The following is a 23,160-nucleotide window of genomic DNA, read 5'->3' on the forward strand; positions in this document are numbered from 1 at the left end:
TTGTATTATTTTCTTCTACATAATGTAAAGTCTGGGTCCAACTTCATTCTTTTACATGGGGATATCCAATAGTTCCCAATAGCATTTGTTGAAAGCCAGTCACTTCGTAAGCAAGGAGAGTTTTAGTGGATGTTTCCAAAGACATTTGCTACTGTTTCAAAGGTCAGATAGGTAATGATTAAGTTGTGCATCACTTAGAGGTAGATTTTGACCTCTCACAAGTTGAAGAGTATTGAAGATCTAAGATCATTTACATCCCTCAGGAAGAAAAAAATAACGTAGGCTTCCAGGGCAAAGAAGAAAGGACTGAAAAGTGTGGGACAATCCACAGGTCAGAGTACAGCTGCAGGCTTGGTTCTCTGGACTCCCACGCTCGGCCGGGAGAGCAGCCTCCCTGCTTCCTGACGACCCAGGAGGCTGGTGAGGAACATGTCCTCACTTTTTCTTGGGAGTTTGGTTATTTTATTGACGTTTGCTGCATCATACAGTGAAGATGGAGGACTTGCGCTGCAGAGACAAAAAAGAAATATTGACCTCCAACAGTAAGTACACACGTGGGTCATTTCTGCTGATGGACTTGGGTGGCTCCTCATCAGTTTTCACAAATAACCAGATAAGCAAAGGTATAATTTTTCTAAAGAAAAAAGATGATATTAAAAACAAACCAGGAAAAACAGTTGAGTTGATGTATGGAAGTACCTTTTTATACACAAACTCTTCATTTATCCCTTGGCAAATTAGGCAAGGATGCAGTTTACTAGGAGGCATATCCAGGAAATTTGCAAAGAAAGAAATGACAAGTGAGCAGGGAGAATTCAGCTGAGATGACCACAAAGCAAAAGTGTATGCAGTCCATAGCTATTGAGTGAGAAACTTTGTTCTCTAGACTTAAAAAACTGCATGTGATAATTACTGATGCATTCTCTGGCTTGGATTATGTAGGCCTCGAATGACAGCAGAGAGGGGAAACTTGGTGTTTCTTACTGGATCAGCTCAAAACATTGAATTTAGAACTGGATCCCTGGGGAGAATTAAATTAAATGATGAGGATGTCGGCGAGTGTTTCCATCAGGTAATACACTGGAAACATACTGAAGTAGTTTTGTTTATTCATACTGAAAAGGCCTATGTTAATCTGCACTTTCCTGAGCACAGGGAACATGACTGAGGTGAAACAACTCCATGTAGGAAACAATGCCCTGGGGTTAATGATGGGTACGGGACATAGTGCTAGCAGGAGGTGGCTCACTGTGTGGACTTATGTATTCCAGCCCAGAGAGGGTGCAGAGGGTGATACTGAGGCTGCTTCACAAGGGGACCAGGGATGGAGGGGGACCATAGAAAGATGTAGATGCGATCAGTTTATTTTTGCCACAGAACAGAATTGGCCAGTTATCCTATCCTGCTTACTGAATGTTTTCAGTGCTTATTGTTTGTTACGTCATACAGGTCTATTGATCATCATGTTAGGAGCTAGCATTTAGAGTTCATTATGGACTCTGCGCTGTGCTCAGCACTTTATGTGTATTATCTCATCTAACCCTCATGGCTGCCTATGAGGTGGGCTTTATCACTACCCCATCTGTAAGGGAGATAGAGGAACCCTCCCTACAGCACCTCAGCAATGTATCCAAGGACATACGTTAAATGGCTGAGCCAAGATTTAAAACCCAGTCTCCTTCTAAGTCAGGCCTCTTAAAAAGCATTCTAAACTGTTATTATGGGGAAAAAATGCAAACAGAAAATTCCTTGATACCTTATTACTGAAAGGGTAAATGGAATTATGCCATGGCTATTTTAGTCTGGTGTTTATTATACATGGCATTGTTCTGTTTTTTTTTTTTTTTTTAATAATAATGGCAAGGCCTTAGGGCTTGAAATAGAATACTACTCAAATTTAAACATTTTATTCTTATATACATAATTTTTTCACTAGCATTCTCTTCCTCCTTCTCTTCTCCCTTTGTTTTCTTCTCCTTTGTTTAAAAAAAATCAGATCCAGAAAAACAAAGATGATATTACAAACTTAAAAAGAACTACAGTCGGTCTGCCTCAAAATATTTCTAATCAAATCCATCAGCTTGATTCCAAGGTAAGTCTGACATCCACATCCTTGGGACAAATGGGTTCTCCTTAATTCAACTTTGTAAGTAATCATTTTGCAGAAGATATACCAATTTTGTATCCTCCTTAAAAATGTAGTGTTATAATTATGGACTTTTTGGTTAAATGACCCAGCCATAATGGAGGAGGTAGAGGTGTGATGGGCAGAGGTTGGAAATCCTGTGACAAGAGCTTGCAGCATAAGTTGGCTCTGCTCACGTTCTGATAGCCACCTCCTTATTGATGAGGTGGTTGGGTCACCATCGCTCAGGAAAATTCCCAGGATCACCATGCACAGACAGTCAATGAATCAACTTATCATTGTGTTGTACTTCTGTTTTTAAAAATATCCATGCAGTGGAAGAGAGAAGGAAGGAAGGGAAGCCTGGAGGGGAGAGAAAAGAGGAGGGGAAAGGCAATTAGACAAGGAGCAAACAGATAAAGTGAAGGCACTAGGGAAACAGGTAACAGAGTAACGTGGCACACGACGCGCCTTTGCTCCAGCTAACGGATGTTTTCTCTTCCCAACTGCTAGCTTGCGGATCTTGAGAGAAAACTCCAAAGCTTACAGCAGGTGAGTCCTATAACTACGAGACAGCCAGCATCTTTCACTGAAAATACACTAGAATCGCTGATGGAGCTGGGATTCTTTTTTTTTTTTTTTTAATTTCATTTATTTATTTTGGCTGCGCTGGGTCTTCGTTGCTGCGTGGGCTTTTCTCTAGTTGCGGGGAGCTGGAGGTTCTCTAGTTGTGGTGTGCAGATTTCTCACTTTGATGGCTTCTCTTGTTGCAGAGCTAGGGCTCTAGGGTGTGAGGGCTTCAGAAGTCATGACACATGGGCTTAGCTGCATGTGTCATGGCATGTGGCATGTGGGAATCTTCCTAGACCAGGGATTGAATCTGTGTGTCCTGCTTTGGCAGGCAGATCCTCTACCACTGAGCCACCAGGGAAGTCCAAATAGAGCCAGTATCCTTAAGGTGAATGGATGATCAATATCAAGGGCTTTGCTCTTTGCATAATTTAATTCTTATCACAATCAAAAACAGTTTTTTTATGGGCATGTAGTCCATGGAGTCACTAAGAGTTGGACACGACTGAGCAACTTCACTTTCACTTTTCACTTTCATGCAATGGAGAAGGAAATGGCAACCCCAGTCCGGTGTTCTTGCCTTGAGAATCCCAGGGACGGGGGAGCCTGGTGGGTTACCGTCTATGGGGTCGCACAGAGTTGGACACGACTGAAGTGACTTAGCAGCAGCAGCAGTTGATTTACAATGTTATGTTAGTTTCTGCCATACAGCAAAGTGAATCAGTTGTATGTGTGTATATATACTCTTTTTTAGATTCTTTTCCCATTTAGGCCATTACAGAGTATTGAGTAAAGTTCTCTGTGCTATACAGTAGGTCTTTATTAGCTATCTGTTTTATATATATTAATAACAGTGTGTATATGTCAATCCCAATCTCCCAATTATCCCTACCCATCTTTCCCTCCTGGTAACCATAAGATTGTTTTCTTCATCTGTGAGTCTATTTCTGATTTGTAAGGTCATTTAATTCTCATCACACATCATGCTTCCCAGGACACATGAGGAAAGTGAGTCTCAGAGAGATGAAGCTCACTGAGCATGTGAAGTCCTCTGACTCTCATTTCAGCTGTCCACGTGCTCTTCCTCTTTGCTATCATTTTTTAAACCATATAATGTCAGGCTAAAGTGTGCTGGAGCTGGTCAGCTAGTCACCACCCAACTTGCTTATTCTGGCATCCACGACTCAGTTTTCAAAGGGCTCACGTTTTCTCTAACATTGAACTTAGAGTCTAGGCTGTATCTCAGAATATTCCAGATCTTCTTAAAAGTATATCTGCTGGTGATTAAATTTGAACAATTTCTTAGAATAAACCATCCATAACTTTACTGCATGCTTGTAATTTTAGACTTCTCATCCCTTTTGTAGGGAGCTGATATTTTTAAGACTTTCAAGGGAGCCATAACCTTCCACACAGAGAAATGCATAGAAATGCATGTTTTAAATTTTGAATAAAAGTAAGAGGATTCCAGGTTCAGAGTCCCTGCTCTCATATTCTTGGTCTGTTTTTGATTATTCTTCAAATGTCCTCTACTCTGTTGTTTTAATTTTGGTGGACAAGTTTGCACATTCCTTTTCCTGGCTTTGATAAGAAATTGCCCTTTCTGCCTTTATCTTCTTAGAGAGTAGTTGAATAAATTAAAATGAGCAAGACAAACAGTAGTTCTCAGTCTCCTAGAGTGTTTCTTTATTCCTGCCAAAGGTCAAGAACTGGAGGCCATAGTCCAGTTAGCTGGGACTGGCCTCCCTCTGCCCATCCCCCCAGGAATAGTGTTTAGTAACTCTGGAGTAGAAACACCTCCATGCCTTTGGATGCCTAAAGTCCCATAGTTTCTACTGTCTTTCTCCTGACTGCTCACTGACTATTTACTGCTGGGTCCCCATGGGCTTCTGAGCTTTTAATCCCCACCCAGTGTTGTCTTACATGCCAGAAAAACCTCCAGTGAGTTTGTGGTTAATTTTCTTAACAGTGTCCTTTGATGAACAGGACTAATTGTGGTACTGGCACAGAGAGACAGAAAAATGAAAGAAAACAGAGTCCAGAAGGAGACCCCCAAATGTATGGGTACCTGACTTATCACAAAGGTGGAGAGAGAATGGGCTTTGCTCCACATGGTGCTGAGTCAGCTTGCCATTCTCTGCTCTCAGTTTCATCTGCAAACAGAGGGAACAGACTTGATTTTCTCTCCGAGAAAATCAAATATTTTACCAAATATTTTTCAAAAATGTAAAGAATAATTTGCCCCATTTTTATTTTTAAAACCGAGAATTAGACTAACATTAGGTGAAATTAATGGGATAGCTGTCCTTGCATGATCACTTGTCCTCTCTAAAGATGTTTTCTCTGCCCCAAAGGCATTTCAAAGCTTGCAAGGTGGGAACTAGTAGCTGATGGAGGGTAGGATTCCCCAGGTTCCAGAGACAAAGGCAGGTCTCTGTGTGTGACTCTGGTCTGAAAGCAGTCATGTGAGCACAAGGCTGGAGGGCGTATTTAAGCCTCAGGCCACATTTCCCACAAAGGGTCTTGGAGTGAAAAGAGTTCAGTCGTCTTAACCCAGGGGAGGAGTGTGGGGGCAGCGAAGATGATCATATTTCAAATGCTTATCTGGAGGTATCAAAGAGAAGAACAACAGCAAAGGAACCGGAATTTCCGTTTTATTTTCTTAGTACAATAGGAATTTCCATGTGGCTCCCACACCCACATCTTGACTCTTGCCACCATCATACGTTTGTCAGGTGAACAGTGTTTTTTCAGAGAGCAGAGTGAGAACTCTCACTCCTCACTTTTGCCTCACCCATCCGTGGTTAAATGCACGTTAGTAGTGAAGGAATATGGATAGGGCTTGATAATAGTCAACACTTTTCGGTTTCTCAGAAGACAGTTGACAGGAAGAAGCATTTACATAATGGATTTAAAGTCTGGAGGAAGACCCCTCCCTCCCCCCACCAGCCAGGAGTAAAATGTGTTTTGGTGTACACACCTGCTCTAAAACGTGGAAAGTATGACTGTCTCGCTGACCATCCTGTCTTTGTTTCAGACACTGGACAGGAAAGTTTGCAGCAGCAATCCCTGCCAACATGGCGGAACCTGCCTCAACCTCCCCGATTCCTTTTTTTGTATGTGTCCCTCACAGTGGAAGGTGAGTCACCTAATCCTTGGTTAAAAATGATGATGAGTCAGCATCAGTGGTTTGCTTGGAATCCTCCAGACCTATTTAATTCTCCATCCAAAGTTTCTAGGATTCTGTGGTCTCCTGAGTCAGAATGAATGACACCAGGTATGCCAAGATGCGAATAGCGGCCAGCATGATTCTGTCACCATTGAATCCTGAGCCATCTTAAGTGGGGATTTGCTGGACTAGATGCTACACGCTGTTCTGGCCAGCATGAATGGAAATTGCTCAGCATAACTAAATGAATCTTAATGTAGCCTGTGCATTTTCCTGCCCTTTTCTATTAATAATGAAAACATTCCTGACATGCACATCCAGAAGAAATTAAGTGGCTATTCCTAGGCAGAGCTCCACAGTAAGATGAAAAGTAGCCCACATAAGGATTCTTCTCCTGTGACTGGTATGATCTATGAAGAGCTCTTTGGCTCTGTTAGGCCACACCTGAGTTGTAGAAGAAGCGTGGCTGGAGATGAGTTTTAATTTTATCATATTTAGCTTTACTGTCTGTTTGTAAATCCTTGAACATGCTGTGTGACTGTTCACCCAGATGTCTTTGCAACCTGTGGCACCTGACTTCGTGCTTTATCTAAACGCAGGGTCCTCTGTGCTCTGTTGATGTTAATGAATGTGAGATTTACTCAGGGACACCCCTGGGCTGCCAGAATGGAGCCACATGTATAAACACAGCAGGGAGTTACAGGTAACTTTTTTCTTTCCTTTCCCTTTTTTTTTTTTAACCAATAAACATTTATTTTTCATACTCACAGGTCTGCATATAAGCTATGGTGGCTCCACCTCAGTTTGGTTTGGCCTGTGGGTCTCTTTCTTACACCAGGGCTAGAGGTACCCCAAGCTGTTGGAGGAATGTCCTTCTTAAGTCCAAGGTCAAAAGCCCCCAGAGAGTTGAACAGAAATGTGTAAAATCTCCTAGAGCTATGGCTCCAAACTCGATGTCACTTTTGCCTGCTTGTTGTTGTTTAAATTAGGGTGTGTTTTTGAAGGACTAAGACACCCCCTGGTTAAGAGTATCCAAGGTTAAGTGCCTGTATTACCAGCAAAACTAGCTGTTCTCTAGGGAAGTCACGCGGTGTTTATCTAACATACACAAAGCTGTTTCCTCAGGTGGAGAAAACCTCGTGTGACCTCAACTCTCACCCCATGAAGAAACCTGTTCTCTGTTCTCTCTCTCAGGAAGGAGGCCCCCATGGCTAGTGTAGAGTGAGGATGGCCCGGGGCAAGATAAGGCAGAGGGGTTAGTAGGAATCAAAGCTTGAAGGGATGGCCATGGGAGAGCCTCATGTAGAAGAGGGACAGCCTGCCCCCCTCTCCCCTCCCCCGCCACCCCCACATTCAGTAGCTGAGAGAGCTGATAGATACAGTCAGGACTTCATTCAAGCACTGTGCACAATGTCCACCATAACCAGAGCAGGGTGAACCGAGGTTTTCTTCACGTGGATAATCCTCATTGTCTTTCTTCAATTAGTCATCAGGCCCTCATCACAATCGTCTCCCTGCTCCCATCCGCCATCTTTTCTGCTGATTGACTGTCACAGGGCTCATCCGCCGCTTTCTCCCGCTCAAATCCCGCATCGCCCTCCGCAGGAAAACTTCCCTTCTCTTACAAAGCTGACTTGGACATCACAGTACCTCCACGTTCCCATCAAACTCTAGGAATATTGGTCTGTAAAGTGACACTGACTGATGTACTGTCTTGTTAAGTAATCAAGTCCAAAAACGTATGGCAGATCAATAACAAACTTCGGTTTCTGTAGTTCCTTAAAATCACTTAAAAAAAAAATCTCTAGACATTGTCTTTCCGCATATTTTGGTGGGTCTCCTATATTCTGTGATTATTAAGAGATAAAGAAATGGGTTCTGTTGTGACAGAATCTCTGTGTTTTCTCTCACTGGAATCAAGAGCAGCTATTCACTCTCTTCCAGTATCCCTGCTGTCCTATTCTTCAGTTCCTTTGTAACAACCCATTCTGTCCTTTCCAGCAAAAAAGAGTGCAGGAATTTTGTTTTTGACCTTGTCGTTTATTAGCACACTGTATTCTTAAAGAGCAACCACAATCTTTCTCTTTTATTGTTGTTCCTTTAATTCTTTTACTATGATCTTAAAAGTTTTTCCTCATTGCAAGTTACAAATTTAACTTATTCCGGCTTTTGGTGGATACGTCTTTCAGTTTCAATATCCTGCACATTGTACATCTCTGATGTCAATGAAGTATTACGTTATTAAAGAGCTTTTTGCTCTCCAAACTGTATTTCTCCTTAAGAATCCCCTGATCCCTGTTTTGATAAATACTCAAGCTTGGATCCAGAATGCAAGTCTAATCTTTCAGTACCTGATTTCTATTTATGAGCATTTATTAATGAAAACTGCTGCTTGGAGATAACACTGGCAAATGATTCCTAGCCTGGATCGTTCCCACGTTCCTGACGTCGAGGAATGTCCTGGAGTTAGTTCTCACTCTCTCTCCTTTTATCATCCCTGTCTTCTGGAGTCTTGCAAGCCAGCAAAATAACAAACGTACATCAGGGAGGAAAGATCCATAGATCAAGACAAAATTGTTTTTCCTTCCAGGACAAATTTGCCTTTTTACCCCTGAAAAATGGCAATGAAAAGAAAGGTTTAAAAATTTTTTGTTGTTGTTTGTGTTCTTGACATGGTATGTGGCATCTTAGTACCCCAACCAGAGATCAAACCCATCCTCCTGCAGTGGAAGCTTGGAGTCTTAACCGCTGGACTGCCAGGGAAGTCATGAAAAGAAAATTTTTAACACAATTATTTCCTGCATGTCAGAGGTTAATTTTTCCAGATAGAAATGAGAAGGAAGGAGGGAGGAAAGGAGGCGGGGAGAGAAAGAGAGAGAGAGAGTGCACACGAGCAAGTGAGTGAGCAAGCGAGAAAGAACAATTTTACTTGTTGAGAGTTGCCTAAATGGCAGATTAAACTTGGTAGAGGAGTACTGAATTATTCTCTCTTGCACCATCCTATCAGAGAAAACCAAGGACTGATTGTGCTGACTCTGGAAATGATTTGGGTTTCTAGTTTCTGCCCGCCACAGGTTCCCTGGAGGACATTAGGGAGCACAGTCTTTAATCTGGTTTCTTCTTGCTGTGGGGATAGTGTGTGAAGCCTCAAGAATTCCAGCTGATTATCTCTGACCTGAATACTCTCATTCAGGCATATGGTGAAGACTTTTTGAAGGAATAAAAGAAAATAGAAATGTGTATATAAGCGTAAGATTAAAAGGTTGTTTTGTGGAATCTATGTGGAATGAAACAGAGCCCTTTGATACTTTCTTGAGTTCTGTTCTTTATGGGAGGTTAAGTCTTTGTTAATCAGTAGCTTCCTTGAGATTAGAAACTCCTTCAGGAAACTTCTGGGAACAGTTGCTGAAGACATACTTGAGCCCTTGTTGAATAATCTGCAGTGGGCAGTTTGCTCTGGATTTTGCAGCCTCCTTCAGTCCCTAACTCTTGTGGGAGACAAAGGAGTCTTTATTTAAAGGGATTAATAACTTTTTTTGGTAAAGACCTTCGAAAGATAAGTGAAGTGAAGTGAAGTGAAGTTGCTCAGTCATGTCCAACTCTTTGCGACCCAGTGGACTGTAGCCCACCAGGCTCCTCCATCCATGGGATTCTCCAGGCAAGAATACTGGAGTGGGTTGCCATTTCCTTCTCCAGGGGATCTTCCCAACCCAGGGATCAAACCCAGGTCTCCTGCATTGCAGGCAGACGCTTAACCTCTGAGCCACCAGGAGAGTTCGAAAGATAAAGCACTATGCAAATACTAGTTCACTGAAAGCCCCATTTCACAGAAAAATTTCTGATAAAAATTCTCTTATTTTTTTAAACTTTTGATTTTATTTTGGAGTATAGCTAATTAACAATGTTGTGATAGTTTCAGGTGGACAGCAAAGGGACTCAGACATTTACATGTACTCAGCCATGTACATGTATCCATTCTCCCCCTAAACTAAAAATTGATTTTTGGAATCATGAGAATACAGCAAGGACAACCACTGTCTGTTTCCCCCAACTCCTGGGGCTCCCAATCTTTTTCCAAGTGCTCAGGCAGCTAACCGATAATATTTTGCCACTGCTCAATATGTTTTTACCTCTTTATTCTGAAGAATTGATTCTTACTGTTTCCTGCTGACTGTGGGTTTAAAATAGCCCATGGGATCCACATTTGCCTGCATAGATGGTGCCTGTTATATACTTCCAGCTCAGATCTAGAAGGCTTTATAGAAAAAAAGAAGTTAAATTTGTTGTTTGTTTTTTCTCCAGGAACACAATGGTGATTATCATATTTTATTTTACTTATTTTCATTTTTATCACTAGTGGGTTTTAAAATAGGCAGAGCTTAAACAATGAGAATCATCTGGTTTCAGCTCAGATGGAATGGAGTTAGATATTAAACATATGACCTCTTTTAGTTAGTCAATTATATTAATATTGAACCATAGACTGTAACACAAGTTAAACTATGACCATGGAAGTATGTGTGACCTCGTCTCAATGGCCAAATGTACTTGCAGTGTTTTTCAAGACAGAACCATCCCCCCCCCTTTTTTTTTCTACTGGAACCAAATCAGCAATAGAAAGTCATTACAAAAGTTACTTCTTCAGTTCAGTTCAGTTCAATCGCTCAGTCGTGTCCGACTCTTTGTGACCCCATGAATCGCAGCACGCCAGGCCTCCCTGTCTATCACCAACTCCCAGAGTTCACTCAAACTCACATCCATCAAGTCGGTGATGCCATCCAGCCATCTCATCCTCTGGCGTCCCTTTCTCCTCCTGCCCCCAATCCTTCCCAGCATCAGAGTCTTTTCCAATGAATCAACTCTTCGCATGACGTGGCCAAAGTACTGGAGTTTCAGCTTTAGCATCATTCCTTCCAAAGAAATCCCAGGGCTGATCTCCTTCAGAATGGACTGGTTGGATCTCCTTGCAGTCCAAGGGACTCTCAAGAGTCTTCTCCAACACCACACTTCAAAAGCATCAATTCTTCGGCACCCAGCCTTCTTCACAGTCCAACTCTCACATCCATACATGACCACAGGAAAAACCATAGCCTTGACTAGACGAACCTTTGTTGGCAAAGTAATGTCTCTGCTTTTGAATATGCTATCTAGGTTGGTCATAACTTTCCTTCCAAAGAGTAAGCGTCTTTTAATTTCATGGCTGCAGTCACCATATGCAGTGATTTTGGAGCCCAAAAAAATAAAGTCTGACACTGTTTCCACTGTTTCCCCATCTATTTCCCATGAACTGATGGGACCGGATGCCATGATCTTCGTTTTCTGAATGTTGAGCTTTAAGCCAACTTTTTCACTCTCCACTTTCACTTTCATCAAGAGGCTTTTTAGTTCCTCTTCACTTTCTGCCATAAGGATGGTGACATCTGCATGTCTGAGGTTATTGATATTTCTCCCGGCAATCTTGATTCCAGCTTGTGTTTCTTCCAGTCCGGCGTTTCTCATGATGTACTCTACATATAAGTTAAATAAGCAGGGTGACAATATACAGCCTTGACGTACTCCTTTTCCTATTTGGAACCAGTCTGTTGTTTCATGTCCAGTTCTAACTATTGCTTCCTGACCTGCATACAAATTTCTCAAGAGGCAGATCAGGTAGTCTGGTATTCCCATCTCTTTCAGAATTTCCCACAGTTTATTATGATCCACACAGTCGAAGGCTTTGGCATAGTCAATAAAGCAGAAATAGATGTTTTTCTGGAACTCTCTTGCTTTTTCCATGATCCAGCGGATGTTGGCAATTTGATCTCTGGTTCCTCTGCCTTTTCTAAAACCAGCTTGAACATCAGGAAGTTCACAGTTCACATATTGCTGAAGCCTGGCTTGGAGAATTTTGAGCATTACTCCACTAGTGTGTGAGATGAGTGCATTTGTGCGGTAGTTTGAGCATTCTTTGGCATTGCCTTTCTTTGGGATTGGAATGAAAACTGACCTTTTCCAGTCCTGTGGCCACTGCTGAGTTTTCCAAATTTGCTGGCATATTGAGTGCAGCACTTTCACAGCATCATCTTTCAGGATTTGGAATAGCTCAACTGGAATTCTATCACCTCCACTAGCTTTGTTCATAGTGATGCTTTCTAAGGCCCACTTGACTTCACAAGAGGGCATAAAATTCACTACTCTGTTTCTTTAAGGGCATATCTAGACACCTTGAGAATTTATTAATACATTTTGCATGTAAACACTGTTGTGTTAAAGGATATATAAAAAGGGAAAGTATTCAACTAACTCTCCCTTTCAGAAGGTGGGAATGTGATGTGGAAAAACAGTAGTACAGGAGTAACACTATCTTAGGTGTAAATTTATCTTCTGCCAATTGCTAATCCTGTGCCTTGGGCAATTTGAACCATGCCAATAAAATGGGATTAAAAATGCTTGTCTTTAAGTATCGTAGTGAGGAGATTGCTAGTGTACCTGGCTTTCTTCTTCCTTTCAGCTTTCTACTTCTCACCTTGCTGTTGTTGAGTCACTAAATTGTGTCCGACTCAATAAGTTGTCTCTGACTCTTTGCAACCCCATGGACTACAGCACACCAGGCTTTCCTGTCCTTAACTATCTCCTGAAGTTTGCTCATATTCATGTCCACTGAGTCGGAGATGCTATCTAACCATCTCATCTTCTGTTACTTCATCACCCTTTCTCCTCTTGCCTCAATCTTTCCCAGCATCAGGGTATTTTCCAATGAGTTGGCTCTTCACCAAAGTATTGGAGCTTCTCACCTTATCTAAACTTAAATGAGAGAAGTATACTGTAGCTGTTTAGGGAAACCTGTAGGATTAAAATTTACTCCTCTCCGAATAACAATAGCAAGGGAGAAGGAAAAGAGAGATAAAGAGGGAGGATTTAACTGCAGGTCCTTGAACCAAAATCTCTGCTCAAATCTCTAGTCCTTTTCCAATAATAAAGCATTTAGTGATAAGATAAACACAATTTCCTGAGCACTTCCTGCAGGAAAATGCCTTTAGACCCCAAGGTGAAAATAGAGCTCATAGCTTGACACTATTAATTTACAAGAAATGGAGGCAGAGGGAGTTATTATTACATTGTCTCAGGTGAAGAGTTAACAAGTAGCATCAAGATTTAAACCAAGGCTATCCTGTCCTGTGGGGTCTTGAATACTCAGACTTCTCATGCATCAGAGACTCAGAAAGCTAGCAGGAGTTGGTTTAAAGATTAAAAAAATTTATTTTTGGTGACTGCAGATGCTGGTAAGATAAACTTTTAGCAAGGAAGCCACCAGGTTCAAATCCTCACATATGTGAAGAAATGGTCTAAGTCCTATCACCTCCAAGAGTCTAATTAAATTCTCAGAATGCTCTGCATAAGGATGGGAGAGTGAATGAGAAAAGGGAAGAGAATATGGGAGGGGAAGTATGGAAAATGAGAAGAAGATAAATAGCTATGGGGAAGGAATGAGTAATTGAATTCCTTTATAAGTTTAATCATGTATTGCTATTAATCTCTGACCTTGTCTTAATGAGAAAGGCAACCTTGGAATGTTCAGAAATGTAATTTATTAATGGAACAGCTTTTACTCAATTATGTATTGATGTTGTGAGTTGCAGGGCTTCCCAGGTGGTGCTAATGATAAAGAACCCGCCTGCCAATGCAGGAGGCATAAAAGACACGGGCTTGATCCCTGGGTTGGGAAGATCTCCTGGAGGAGAGCATGGCAACCCACTCCAGTACTTTTGCCTCAAGAATCCCGTGCACAGAGGAGCCTTGGCAGGCTACAGTCCATAGGGTTACAAAGAGTGGGACATAACTGAAGCAACTTATCATGCACACATGTTGTGAATTGCATGGGATATACTTACAACAAAAAAGTATTTATCTGAAATCCAAATTTTAAGCTAGGCATCCTATATCTTTATTTGCTGGGTCTGGCAACTCTACTTGGTTAGCCTGAATGGTATTCACCACACTCTTAACTCTCCATTTCCAGCCACATTCACTGATCTCTTTCTTCCTTAAAACCTACTCAGAGATGCCACCCAATGGTTGTTTCTGGGGCCTCCATGGCTACACCAAGTTCTGTGCCCAGAGTGAGGCCCCTGGTGCTTCTCCAACAGCCAAACTCTCCTTTGCCTTGCTGCCAGTCACATGTTTGTTTTTACCCATGGACATCAGCTGAGCTTTTTGTGCCTCAACGTGTATTTTTAAAAAAATAATTAATCAGTGGCTGTGCTGGGTCTTCCTTGCTGTGCTTTCTCTAGTTGCACCGAATGGGGACTACTCTCTAGTTGCAGTGTGAGGTCTTCTCATTACGGTGGCTTCTCTTGTTGCAGAGCACAGGCTCTAGGCACTCGGGCTTCAGTAGTTGTGGTGCACAGGCTTAGTTGCTCTGAGGCATGTGGGATCTTCCCAGACCATGGATCCAACCCCGTGTCCCCTGCGTTGGCAGGCAGATTCTTAACAGCTTGGGGGAAATCCTCAACACATATCACTAAAAGAGCTTCTTTACCTGGTAGAGTGACCCCTTTGCCAGAACACTCAGAAACTAATTCACAGTCCATGGCCACACAGGTCCTCGTTCCTTGACTCTGACCCTTGGCCCCAGTGGCCAACATAGTTCAAGTCAGGCAAACGGTGCCAACCAGACCTGACTCTCACCCCGTCAGCTGTGCTCAGATGTGTAAATGAGCTCTGTGACTTCTCTGCCTCTTCCCTTTTCCCCAGCTGCTGTCTCACACCATCCATATTCCTTCTGAATCTTCCTTCTGAATCTGCAGGGTAGATATAAAACTAACTTAGCAACTTTAAGATTGCGATGGTTTAAAACAACTTTTGTTCAGTCACTAAGTCATGCATGACTCTTTGTGACGCCATGAACTGCAACATGCCAGGGTTCCCTGTCTTTCACTATCTCTTGGAGTTTGCTCAAACTCATGTCCATTGAGTCAGTGATGCCATCCAACCATCTCATTCTCTATCACCCCTCTTCTCCTCCTGCTGTCAATCTTTCCTAGCATCAAGGTCTTTTCCAAAAGAGTCAGCTCTTTGCATCAGGTGGTAAAAGTATTGGAGCTTCATCTTCAGCATCAGTCCTTCCAATGGATATTCAGGGTTGATCTCCTTTAGGACTGACTGTCCCTTACTGTCCAAGGGACTCACGAGAGTCTTCTCCAGTACCACAGTTCAAAAGCATCAATTTTTCAGTGCTCAGCTTTCTTTTTGGTCCAACTCTCACATCTATACATGATTACTGAAAAAACCATAGCTTTGACTATATGGACATTTGTTGGCAAATTGATGTCTCTACTTTTTAACATGCTGTCTAGGTTTTTCATAGCTTTTCTTCCAAGGAGCAAGCCTTGCTTGTTTGATTATTACTGAATTGAAATCTTAGGACAAAACAGCTAGGCTAGCTTGAAAGTGAAAGTGAAGTCACTCAGTCATGTCTGACTCTTTGCGACCCCATGGATGGTAACCTACCAGGCTCCGCAGTCCGTGGGATTTTCGAGATAAGAATACTGGAGTGAGCTGCCATTTCCTTCTCCAGGGGATCTATCTTAGGTGTTATGTAATAAATACATCTTGTGAGTGGCTATGTAAGAACTGTTACTATGTTAACTTATCTCTTATGGAGAGAAGAAATGTGGCCTTTGCAATATGATTATCATCATCAAAGATTCTGAGATGTGGATATACCACTGCCCATGGGGTTATACAAACCTAGAGTATATTCGAGAATTTACCCATTTGGTCAAGGTCACCTGTGCTCACTGGAGGAGCCAGCTGGGTGGCCAATGAATGGACACAATGATCCCTACCATCCTGAATGAACTCTATCCCCCTTAGTTCATAGCTGTCTGACCTGTGACAGTGCTGTTTGACCTGATAGCAGAAGAATTTATAGAGGTAGTTGTGCCCTCTCATCACGTATTTGAGATGACAGCACATTTACTCAATCTGCCACTTCAAGAGGAGCAGAGTGACTTTCTTCTAAGACTCCAGCCAGTAAATCTGGTTTTCTGGTTTATGATTCTATGTGCATATCACTGACCTGCAATCAGAATTATTGTTAATTTTTTAACTGATGCTAAGAAACGGGTCCTGAGTTGTGCTTTGTGTGACCAACAGTTGTCTCTGCTCACCTGAGACCCACGGCCCCCAGTGTGCATCCAAATATGATGACTGTGAGGGGGGTTCCAAGGCGCGCTGCGTGCACGGCATCTGCGAGGATCTGGTCCGAGTGAAGGCTGGAGAGGTGGGTCCCTTGCAGAGTGGGCCCCCTCGGGGATGGAGGGGGTAGGCTGGTTATTAGTTCCTCATTCTCTGTAGCTGTGTGTATACACACAGGACCCTGTGGGGCTGCAGAGGCGAGTCACGTCCTGCCCTTCAGCTGGGCTCAGATGAGGAAGGTGATGAGGGTTGTCCATAAGAAAGCAGAAAACGACTCCAGAGGCTGATTTCATTAAATTACTCATGTTTTTATTATTTGCCCATGACTCTCGCTGTGAGACATGATCTTCTCTTGGCCTTGTGAGTTTTAACAATGACAAGATATGGAAACACAAAAGTCCTGCCCTTGTTTGTGACATTCACTTTTAAGGAGCCTGCATTTGTCCTGGCCCCAGAGCCCCTTTGAGCCCACTTCTCTAAGTATCCCTTGTGCTGACCTTAATTCCTGGCCCAGAGGTCCTCCAGCCCTGGCCCAGTTGGCCCTCCTTGAGACCTTCAGGTATTTATTTTTACTTGTTGTTGTTGTTGTTTTTTCCCTGCCTATGTGATGGGAAATGGTTCCCTTCCAGCCATGGTGGGAGGGTAGTGTGTGTGTGACCTTCAAAAAGGAAAAAACAGAATTGATTTTCCAAGGTCTGTGACTACATGGATGTTTTTCCCTCTAAAAGCAGGCTGAGCTGATTGACTTTAATTATATTGACTTACAGCTCTTGATTGTTGTTGCTTTTTTCCAGGCATCTTTGGGGGCAAATTATAGGTTTCCCTTACTCTGAAATAAAGCCGTTTCTCTTTTTGCATGGTCTGGTCTAAATGCTTAATCATGTGGGAAGAAAAGAGAAGCCACTCAGTTGGTCTCATGGAAATGCACATTAGAAGAGGAATCAGTTGCAGGCTCAGTGAGATTTTTCAAAGGCTTTTCTTGCTCATCCTCCTTACTGCCTGCTTTCACACCTTTGTCGCTCCTACAGCCTGAGTACAGCTGCATCTGTGATGCTGGGTGGAAGGCCCCGTCGAACAGCACGGCCTGTACGCTGGATGTAGATGAGTGCAACCTCTGGCCTGCACCTTGCTCAGAACTTGTGCGGTGTTTCAACACCCCGGGATCCTTCTACTGTGGGGCCTGCCCCACAGGTATGTGGGTGTGTCCCCTCCTGGGCTCAGGTGCCAGGCTCCCCATGCCAGTCAAGCAAGATGGCAGGAGCAATTTCCTTTCACTGTCGAGGAATAAGAAAGCTGTTTTCAGGATGCTTTCCAATCCAGTTTCATGTCCTATTTCACTATATCCCAGTTCAGACCATCTAACTGCTATAGCAGTTTAATGAAAGAAATGGGTGGTTTGTCCCAAAGAGTGGTAAAGTTAAATGGCACAGCCAGGATTAGCTGTAGAGTTTGGGAGGTCAGTCATTTTATTGCTGTGGCCATGATCTTGATTAAATTTGAGATCAAAAGACACGTGCTCTGGTCCCACCTTTCATACAAGCCAGCTGTTTGTAAACTTGGGCAAATTGTTTCATCTCTGAGTGTGTTCACTAGTGAGGGTAAGGGAGCTAGAGAAGGCGAGGTTCAGAAAAAGAACGAGACTGGCACTTTACAGGAACAGATCACCTTTAATGAGGCGAGAAGGGGCAGCAGTCAGATTAGTGAGCTGCTGCCCTAACCCAAGAAAACAGTAAGTATATATAGGCATATATGTGGAAATCTACTGTCTTAAGGGGGCCTGTTCTTCTCCAAGGTTGTTTAGAGTGTTTCTCTTAAATGGCTGGGGCAGGGAATTCTGGAGATTGGCCAGAGGCTGGGACCCGTTGGGAGCTGGGCGTAATCAACCTTAATGTCCATTTTTTTTTTCTTTAGGTGAGAGAGTTCTTTGTTTTGCATAGAATGGTGGGGAGGACCCGGAGGGGAGTTTTAACTCCAGGCTATTTTGAGCCCAGTAACTTTCCTTCAACTAGAGTCTAGTCGGAGAAGGCAATGGCACCCCACTCCAGTACTCTTGCCTGGAAAATCCCATGGACGGAGGAGCCTGGTAGGCTGCAGTCCATGAGGTCGCTAAGAGTCGGACACGACTGAGCGACTTCACTTTGACTTTTCACGACTGAGCGACTTCACTTTGACTTTTCACTTCATGCATTGGAGAAGGAAATGGCAACCCACTCTAGTATTCTTGCCTGGAGAATCCCAGGGACAGGGGAGCCTGGTGGGCTGCCATCTATGGGGTCACACAGAGTCGGACACGACTGAAGCGACTTAGCAGCAGCAGCAGCAGAGTCTAGTGGTCCTCACCTGGGTGTTATCATCGGAAAACCCTGTGTCTCTCTCCTCTTCTACCTTTTCCTTCATTTATACAGACACACAGACCAATATGCAGGTTTTAAGAAAAATTGTTTCCCCAAACTGTGATCATAGCTCTGCATAACATTTCTAAAATTCGATATTTCCATTAAAATATATATGGGAAAATCCTTCAGTGTGTGCACATATTACTAAAAATAGCTTTTAGCATCCATTGGTATAGATGAGTCATAGTATATTCAGTATATGTGACTGTGGACCATTAAGAGTTTTTTTTTCCCCATTAAACAATGCTGTGGTAGACTTACCTGCATCTTTATGAATGATAAACTGACAGATAAAACCTGATGACAATTTTATCATTGTAGAGTGAGTTTTCAGAAGTGGAATTGTTAGTCAAAAGTTATGTATTTTAAAATCTTTAATGAACACGGCTAGATCTGTTTTCAAATAGGTTTAATTAATCTAACTTCTGACTCTTAATAGCATATAAGACTACCAGATGTGCCCACCTATCTGCCGGAATTTGATTATAAGTATTTAAATCAGCTTTTGCCAATCTGAAAGGGAGAACATATACCATTTTAACCTATGTTTCTTTACATAGTTAAGCAGGTTTTTACGTGTTTTTAACTAACTTTTCAAACCTTCTGTTTTTCTAGGCTGGCAAGGAAATGGATACATTTGCGAAGATATCAATGAATGCGAGATAAACAATGGCGGCTGTTCTGTGGCTCCTCTTGTGGAGTGTATAAATACGCATGGATCTTACCACTGTCATTCATGTCCACCAGGTGCTACACCAAATTTCCTGATACCGTTACAGACACAACATGCATTTAAAATAGGATCTTGTGTTCCATTGTAAATATGACTTATATCTAAGGAAGCGAGCTGAGTAGTGCAAAAAGTTTGACTTCTGGATCCAGGATATATTAGAATGTGTTATAGGAAAGAAAGAAAAGTTACTTTGTATATCAATGGAAAATAATAAGCCTTTACCAACTGTGGGATGGCCTCTTGAAATAATGAAGAACTTGACAGGTTTTGTCTGTGGATCACAGATGTATTGTTCCCACAGTTTATTAATATAATGGATTCTTGAGATGTTTTCCATATAAAGTTTACTAAATACCAGACCTAATGATAGGCATATCATACACATGCATTTCCTTTCTCTTCCAGAAAGAAGTCATGACTTCTATTTTCTAATCTAAATTGAGTTACTATCTAAGAAGTTCAGGGAGTTCTAAGGGGCAAACTGAAACCCTGTATGTTTTATTAACATGAAACAGCAGTACTTTGGACTTTTCAAATAATTCAGCTCAAAGCTTTGAAGTCACTGTGATTGAAAAATGTCACTTCCTTAGAGTCAGCACTTTCTAAGTCTCTCCATAGTTTTCATATCTTTTAATTTTTATTTTTGTCATTAGAAACAACCCTGAACATTGTTTCCAAAATTAGGTGCCTAATTCTTGTCCCTTTTCTTAACTGTGTAATTTTATTTATGACATATTTTATTTACATTTTCTGTTTTGATGATGGAAGATCTCTGGTTGGTCTGGGTCTTGATATTTGATTCTCAGATAGGGATTCTTCTTCTTGCATGTTGCTGACATTGTTTTTCACTTGCCTGCTCTTGCTGTGCTCAGGGTATCAGGGCGATGGGAGAGTCTGCACGCTCATAGACCGCTGCTCGGTCAATAATGGAGGCTGCCACCCACAGGCGTCATGCTCCTTGGCTCTAGGTAATGACTCATCTCTCCCTCTGGTTTGGGGTATTTTAGGATAACCTTCTAAAGCAAATCAACCTTTTAAAATCAAAATCCTCTATTTCCAAAATTCTTACTTTGGTCTTCAAACCAAATATCAATCCATGTTATAAAACTGTACAATTGGATTTTTTATGATCTGCTCTAGTTTTTGCAAATTTTCCCCAAGATAATTAAGCCAGCAGATAGATGCATGACTGTATTCTAGCAGCAAGGAGAAGAGGAGAAAGGAAGAACATGTCAGTTGTCTCTAAGGACTCTCCTTTCTGGGCCTTTGGCCTGACTGAGTGAGGTGGCTAAGTGTGGCTGCAAGGAAGGTTGGGAAATATAGTCTTTATTCCAGGTGCCCACACCCTCAGTTAAAGAGTTCCTAAAAAGTAAATAAATAAATAAAGAGTTCCCTACTAAGAAAGGAAAAAAATGGATCCAGGGCAAAAACCTTCAGGGTCTGCAGTGTTGCATAAAAGCTTCACCTACTAAAACTTTAAAAATACATGCATATTACTAAACTTTTTTTTCAAGAATAAATAATTTATTTGCTTATTAGCAGTCTGTACAAATATACATTTACCCCACCCTTGACAATAACGGGTACTACAGTGAGTTTTCATTTTCATCAATTTTATAGGCAAAAATTGCCTTCTCATTATTTTAATTTTGACTAAGTCAAAAAACTTTGATTAGTACTAATTAAATAATGAAAAATTTCATATATTTCCTCGCCATTTAATTTTTTTAAGGTCCTTTGTTCATCTGCTATCTTACTGATCTGTGAAATTTCATTTTGTACTATGAGGATATTATCTCATTGTTTTATATTTTATATATATTTTTCTTGGCATGTGGTTTTTATTTTAATTTTATGGTAGTGTTTTCTATTTAGAAGTTTAAAATTTTTATGTGGTCAATAAGGTAAATCTTTCATTTTAGCATTTCTCCTCTTAGAATTTGGCCTTCCCTACCAAAGTCTTTGAAAGTCAAGTATTGACACATGGTTCTTTTTATTTTCATTTATTTTTAATATTAAAATATTTGATCTTTTCAGGATTTATTTTTATCTATAGCATCAAGTAAAAATCTAGTTTGATGTTTTTATCCAAATAGGTGTCTCCAACTCCATTTATTGAATTATATATCATATCTCATGCTATTTCAAAACACTGCCTTTATTTTACTAACTTGTCATATATATGCACATGTCACATATATCTCACATATATATGAGAGAATATAAATGCGTATGTATGCACATATTAAATATATATGTATGACTATTTAAGTGTTTGTTAAATGATTAACAGCCTACTGAAGTGGTTAGGAGTTGAATTCTGGAAGATTGCACTTTATTTTTCCCTTGGCTCTACCATGTTCTAGCTATGGGTCTGTGATCAAGGCACTTAATCTCTCTGTGCTTTGTCTTCATCCATAAACAGAGGTTTTATAATAGTATGTATTTCTAGGGCTCAGTATGTGTACAGATACCATCATTGCAGGAATGATCTTTCCTGCTGCCAACCCCTCCTTAATAGGAAACTCCCTTTCCCCTTGCTGGGCCTCACATTTTTTTTTTACAACTCGGGACTATGACATACGGACTGACAGCACCACTGTCAATCTGTAAATGAAGTATTGATAGTGTGTGCTGTCTTTCTTAGTCTTAAGATTAAAAACTAGGGGAGAAAAAGATTGTAAATCTTTTCACCTCACACTTTGTCTGCCCCAGGGTATGCGCAGACGTTGAGGATTCCTAATTTAGACCACAGAGCCTGAGTTTCCTTCCTGGGCCTGAGTGAAGGAGACCTGCACTTACATTTCCATTTCTATTTCCAAACAGGTTCCTTACCTCTTTGCACTTGTCTTCCGGGATATACTGGAAATGGTTATGGGCCAAATGGATGTGTGCAACTCAGTAATATTTGCCTGAGTCGGCCCTGTGTAAATGGACAATGCATTGTGAGTCCTTTGTTCTTCCTAAGGGAACTGAGTGCTGGAGAATAAATTTAGATCCCTTCTGTGCAATATGTTTTCTATGATTTATGAGTTTTAAGGTAATGATTCAAGCTTAAGATAAAGAGTTGTCAATAGCTTTCAGATAAAAGGTAGGTAATGACTTTAGTTCCCAGGAAAAACCAATGAGTTCATTTTTTTCTCTCAGTGATTTACAAAGCAGTAAAACAAAGCCTACAATTTGACCCAAATACATCTAATTTCTTATTCTTTGGAATTAACATTTAAATGAATTAGTAGTTAGGCTCCTGGACGATGCTTGCGGTTCAACACCTTCTCCTTGAAATACATAGCATGCTGTTCTTTATTACTTAGGTTGGGTCATGATTACTGTCTGTCCCTCCATTCTGTGACATGGTGTTTCTTCTTTCCTTAGGAAACAGTCTCTGGTTATGTTTGTAAGTGTGAATCGGGCTGGACCGGTGTCAACTGCACAGAAAACATCAATGAGTGTCTGAGCAACCCCTGTCTGAATGGGGGGACGTGTGTGGACGGCGTTAATGCTTTCAGTTGTGAATGCACACATTTCTGGACTGGATTTCTCTGTCACATTCCCCAGGAAGGTACACTCAGCATCTCTCATACCACAGAGGCTCACAGTTTAGCAGTGTCATCCTTGAGTGAGTCCTGCTGTAGCTTTTCCACTGAACAACCTGCTTTCATGTTCCGCTGCTCAAAGGCTTAGAACTAAGTCTTCCCTTGCAGAAATGGTTGAAATTCACAAGGTAAGATAAGGTGAATTCAACTTCAGCCATGCACATCTTTTCATAAAAGAAAACATTAATATTTTCCATTTTCATAATGTCCCTTTTGAAAGCAGAATATACTAAGTTATTGTAGTTTTCTAAAGGAGAGTCTCCTCTATAGCAGCCATTTCATTTCCCTGGAATATTACAGATACTCATGTCACTCTCCTGTTCTAGAGTATACAGTGGCTCCCTTTTGCTTGTTAAATAAAGATCAGGGCTAGGGTTTTTGTTTGTTTGTTT

The 23,160-nt window shown here is 41.5% G+C and overlaps 1 protein-coding gene across 1 annotated transcript in view; it reads left to right on the plus strand.

Annotated features, from left to right (window-relative positions):
• The first annotated feature begins 321 nt into the window (after nt 1–321).
• Nucleotides 322–23,160, plus strand: part of CUBN (cubilin) — a 264,785-nt gene continuing 241,946 nt past the window's right edge. The window contains exons 1-12 of the mRNA XM_027559850.1: nt 322–542; nt 943–1,072; nt 1,997–2,092; nt 2,639–2,677; nt 5,733–5,834; nt 6,464–6,567; nt 16,002–16,128; nt 17,072–17,234; nt 19,055–19,186; nt 20,045–20,140; nt 21,999–22,117; nt 22,548–22,734. Of these exons, the coding sequence (XP_027415651.1) occupies nt 430–542; nt 943–1,072; nt 1,997–2,092; nt 2,639–2,677; nt 5,733–5,834; nt 6,464–6,567; nt 16,002–16,128; nt 17,072–17,234; nt 19,055–19,186; nt 20,045–20,140; nt 21,999–22,117; nt 22,548–22,734 (1,408 nt within the window). The 5' untranslated portion in view covers nt 322–429. The remainder of the gene's footprint in view (nt 543–942; nt 1,073–1,996; nt 2,093–2,638; nt 2,678–5,732; nt 5,835–6,463; nt 6,568–16,001; nt 16,129–17,071; nt 17,235–19,054; nt 19,187–20,044; nt 20,141–21,998; nt 22,118–22,547; nt 22,735–23,160) is intronic.

This window comes from Bos indicus x Bos taurus, chromosome 13 (assembly GCF_003369695.1).
Source record: "Bos indicus x Bos taurus breed Angus x Brahman F1 hybrid chromosome 13, Bos_hybrid_MaternalHap_v2.0, whole genome shotgun sequence".
Taxonomy (NCBI): Eukaryota; Metazoa; Chordata; class Mammalia; order Artiodactyla; family Bovidae; genus Bos; species Bos indicus x Bos taurus.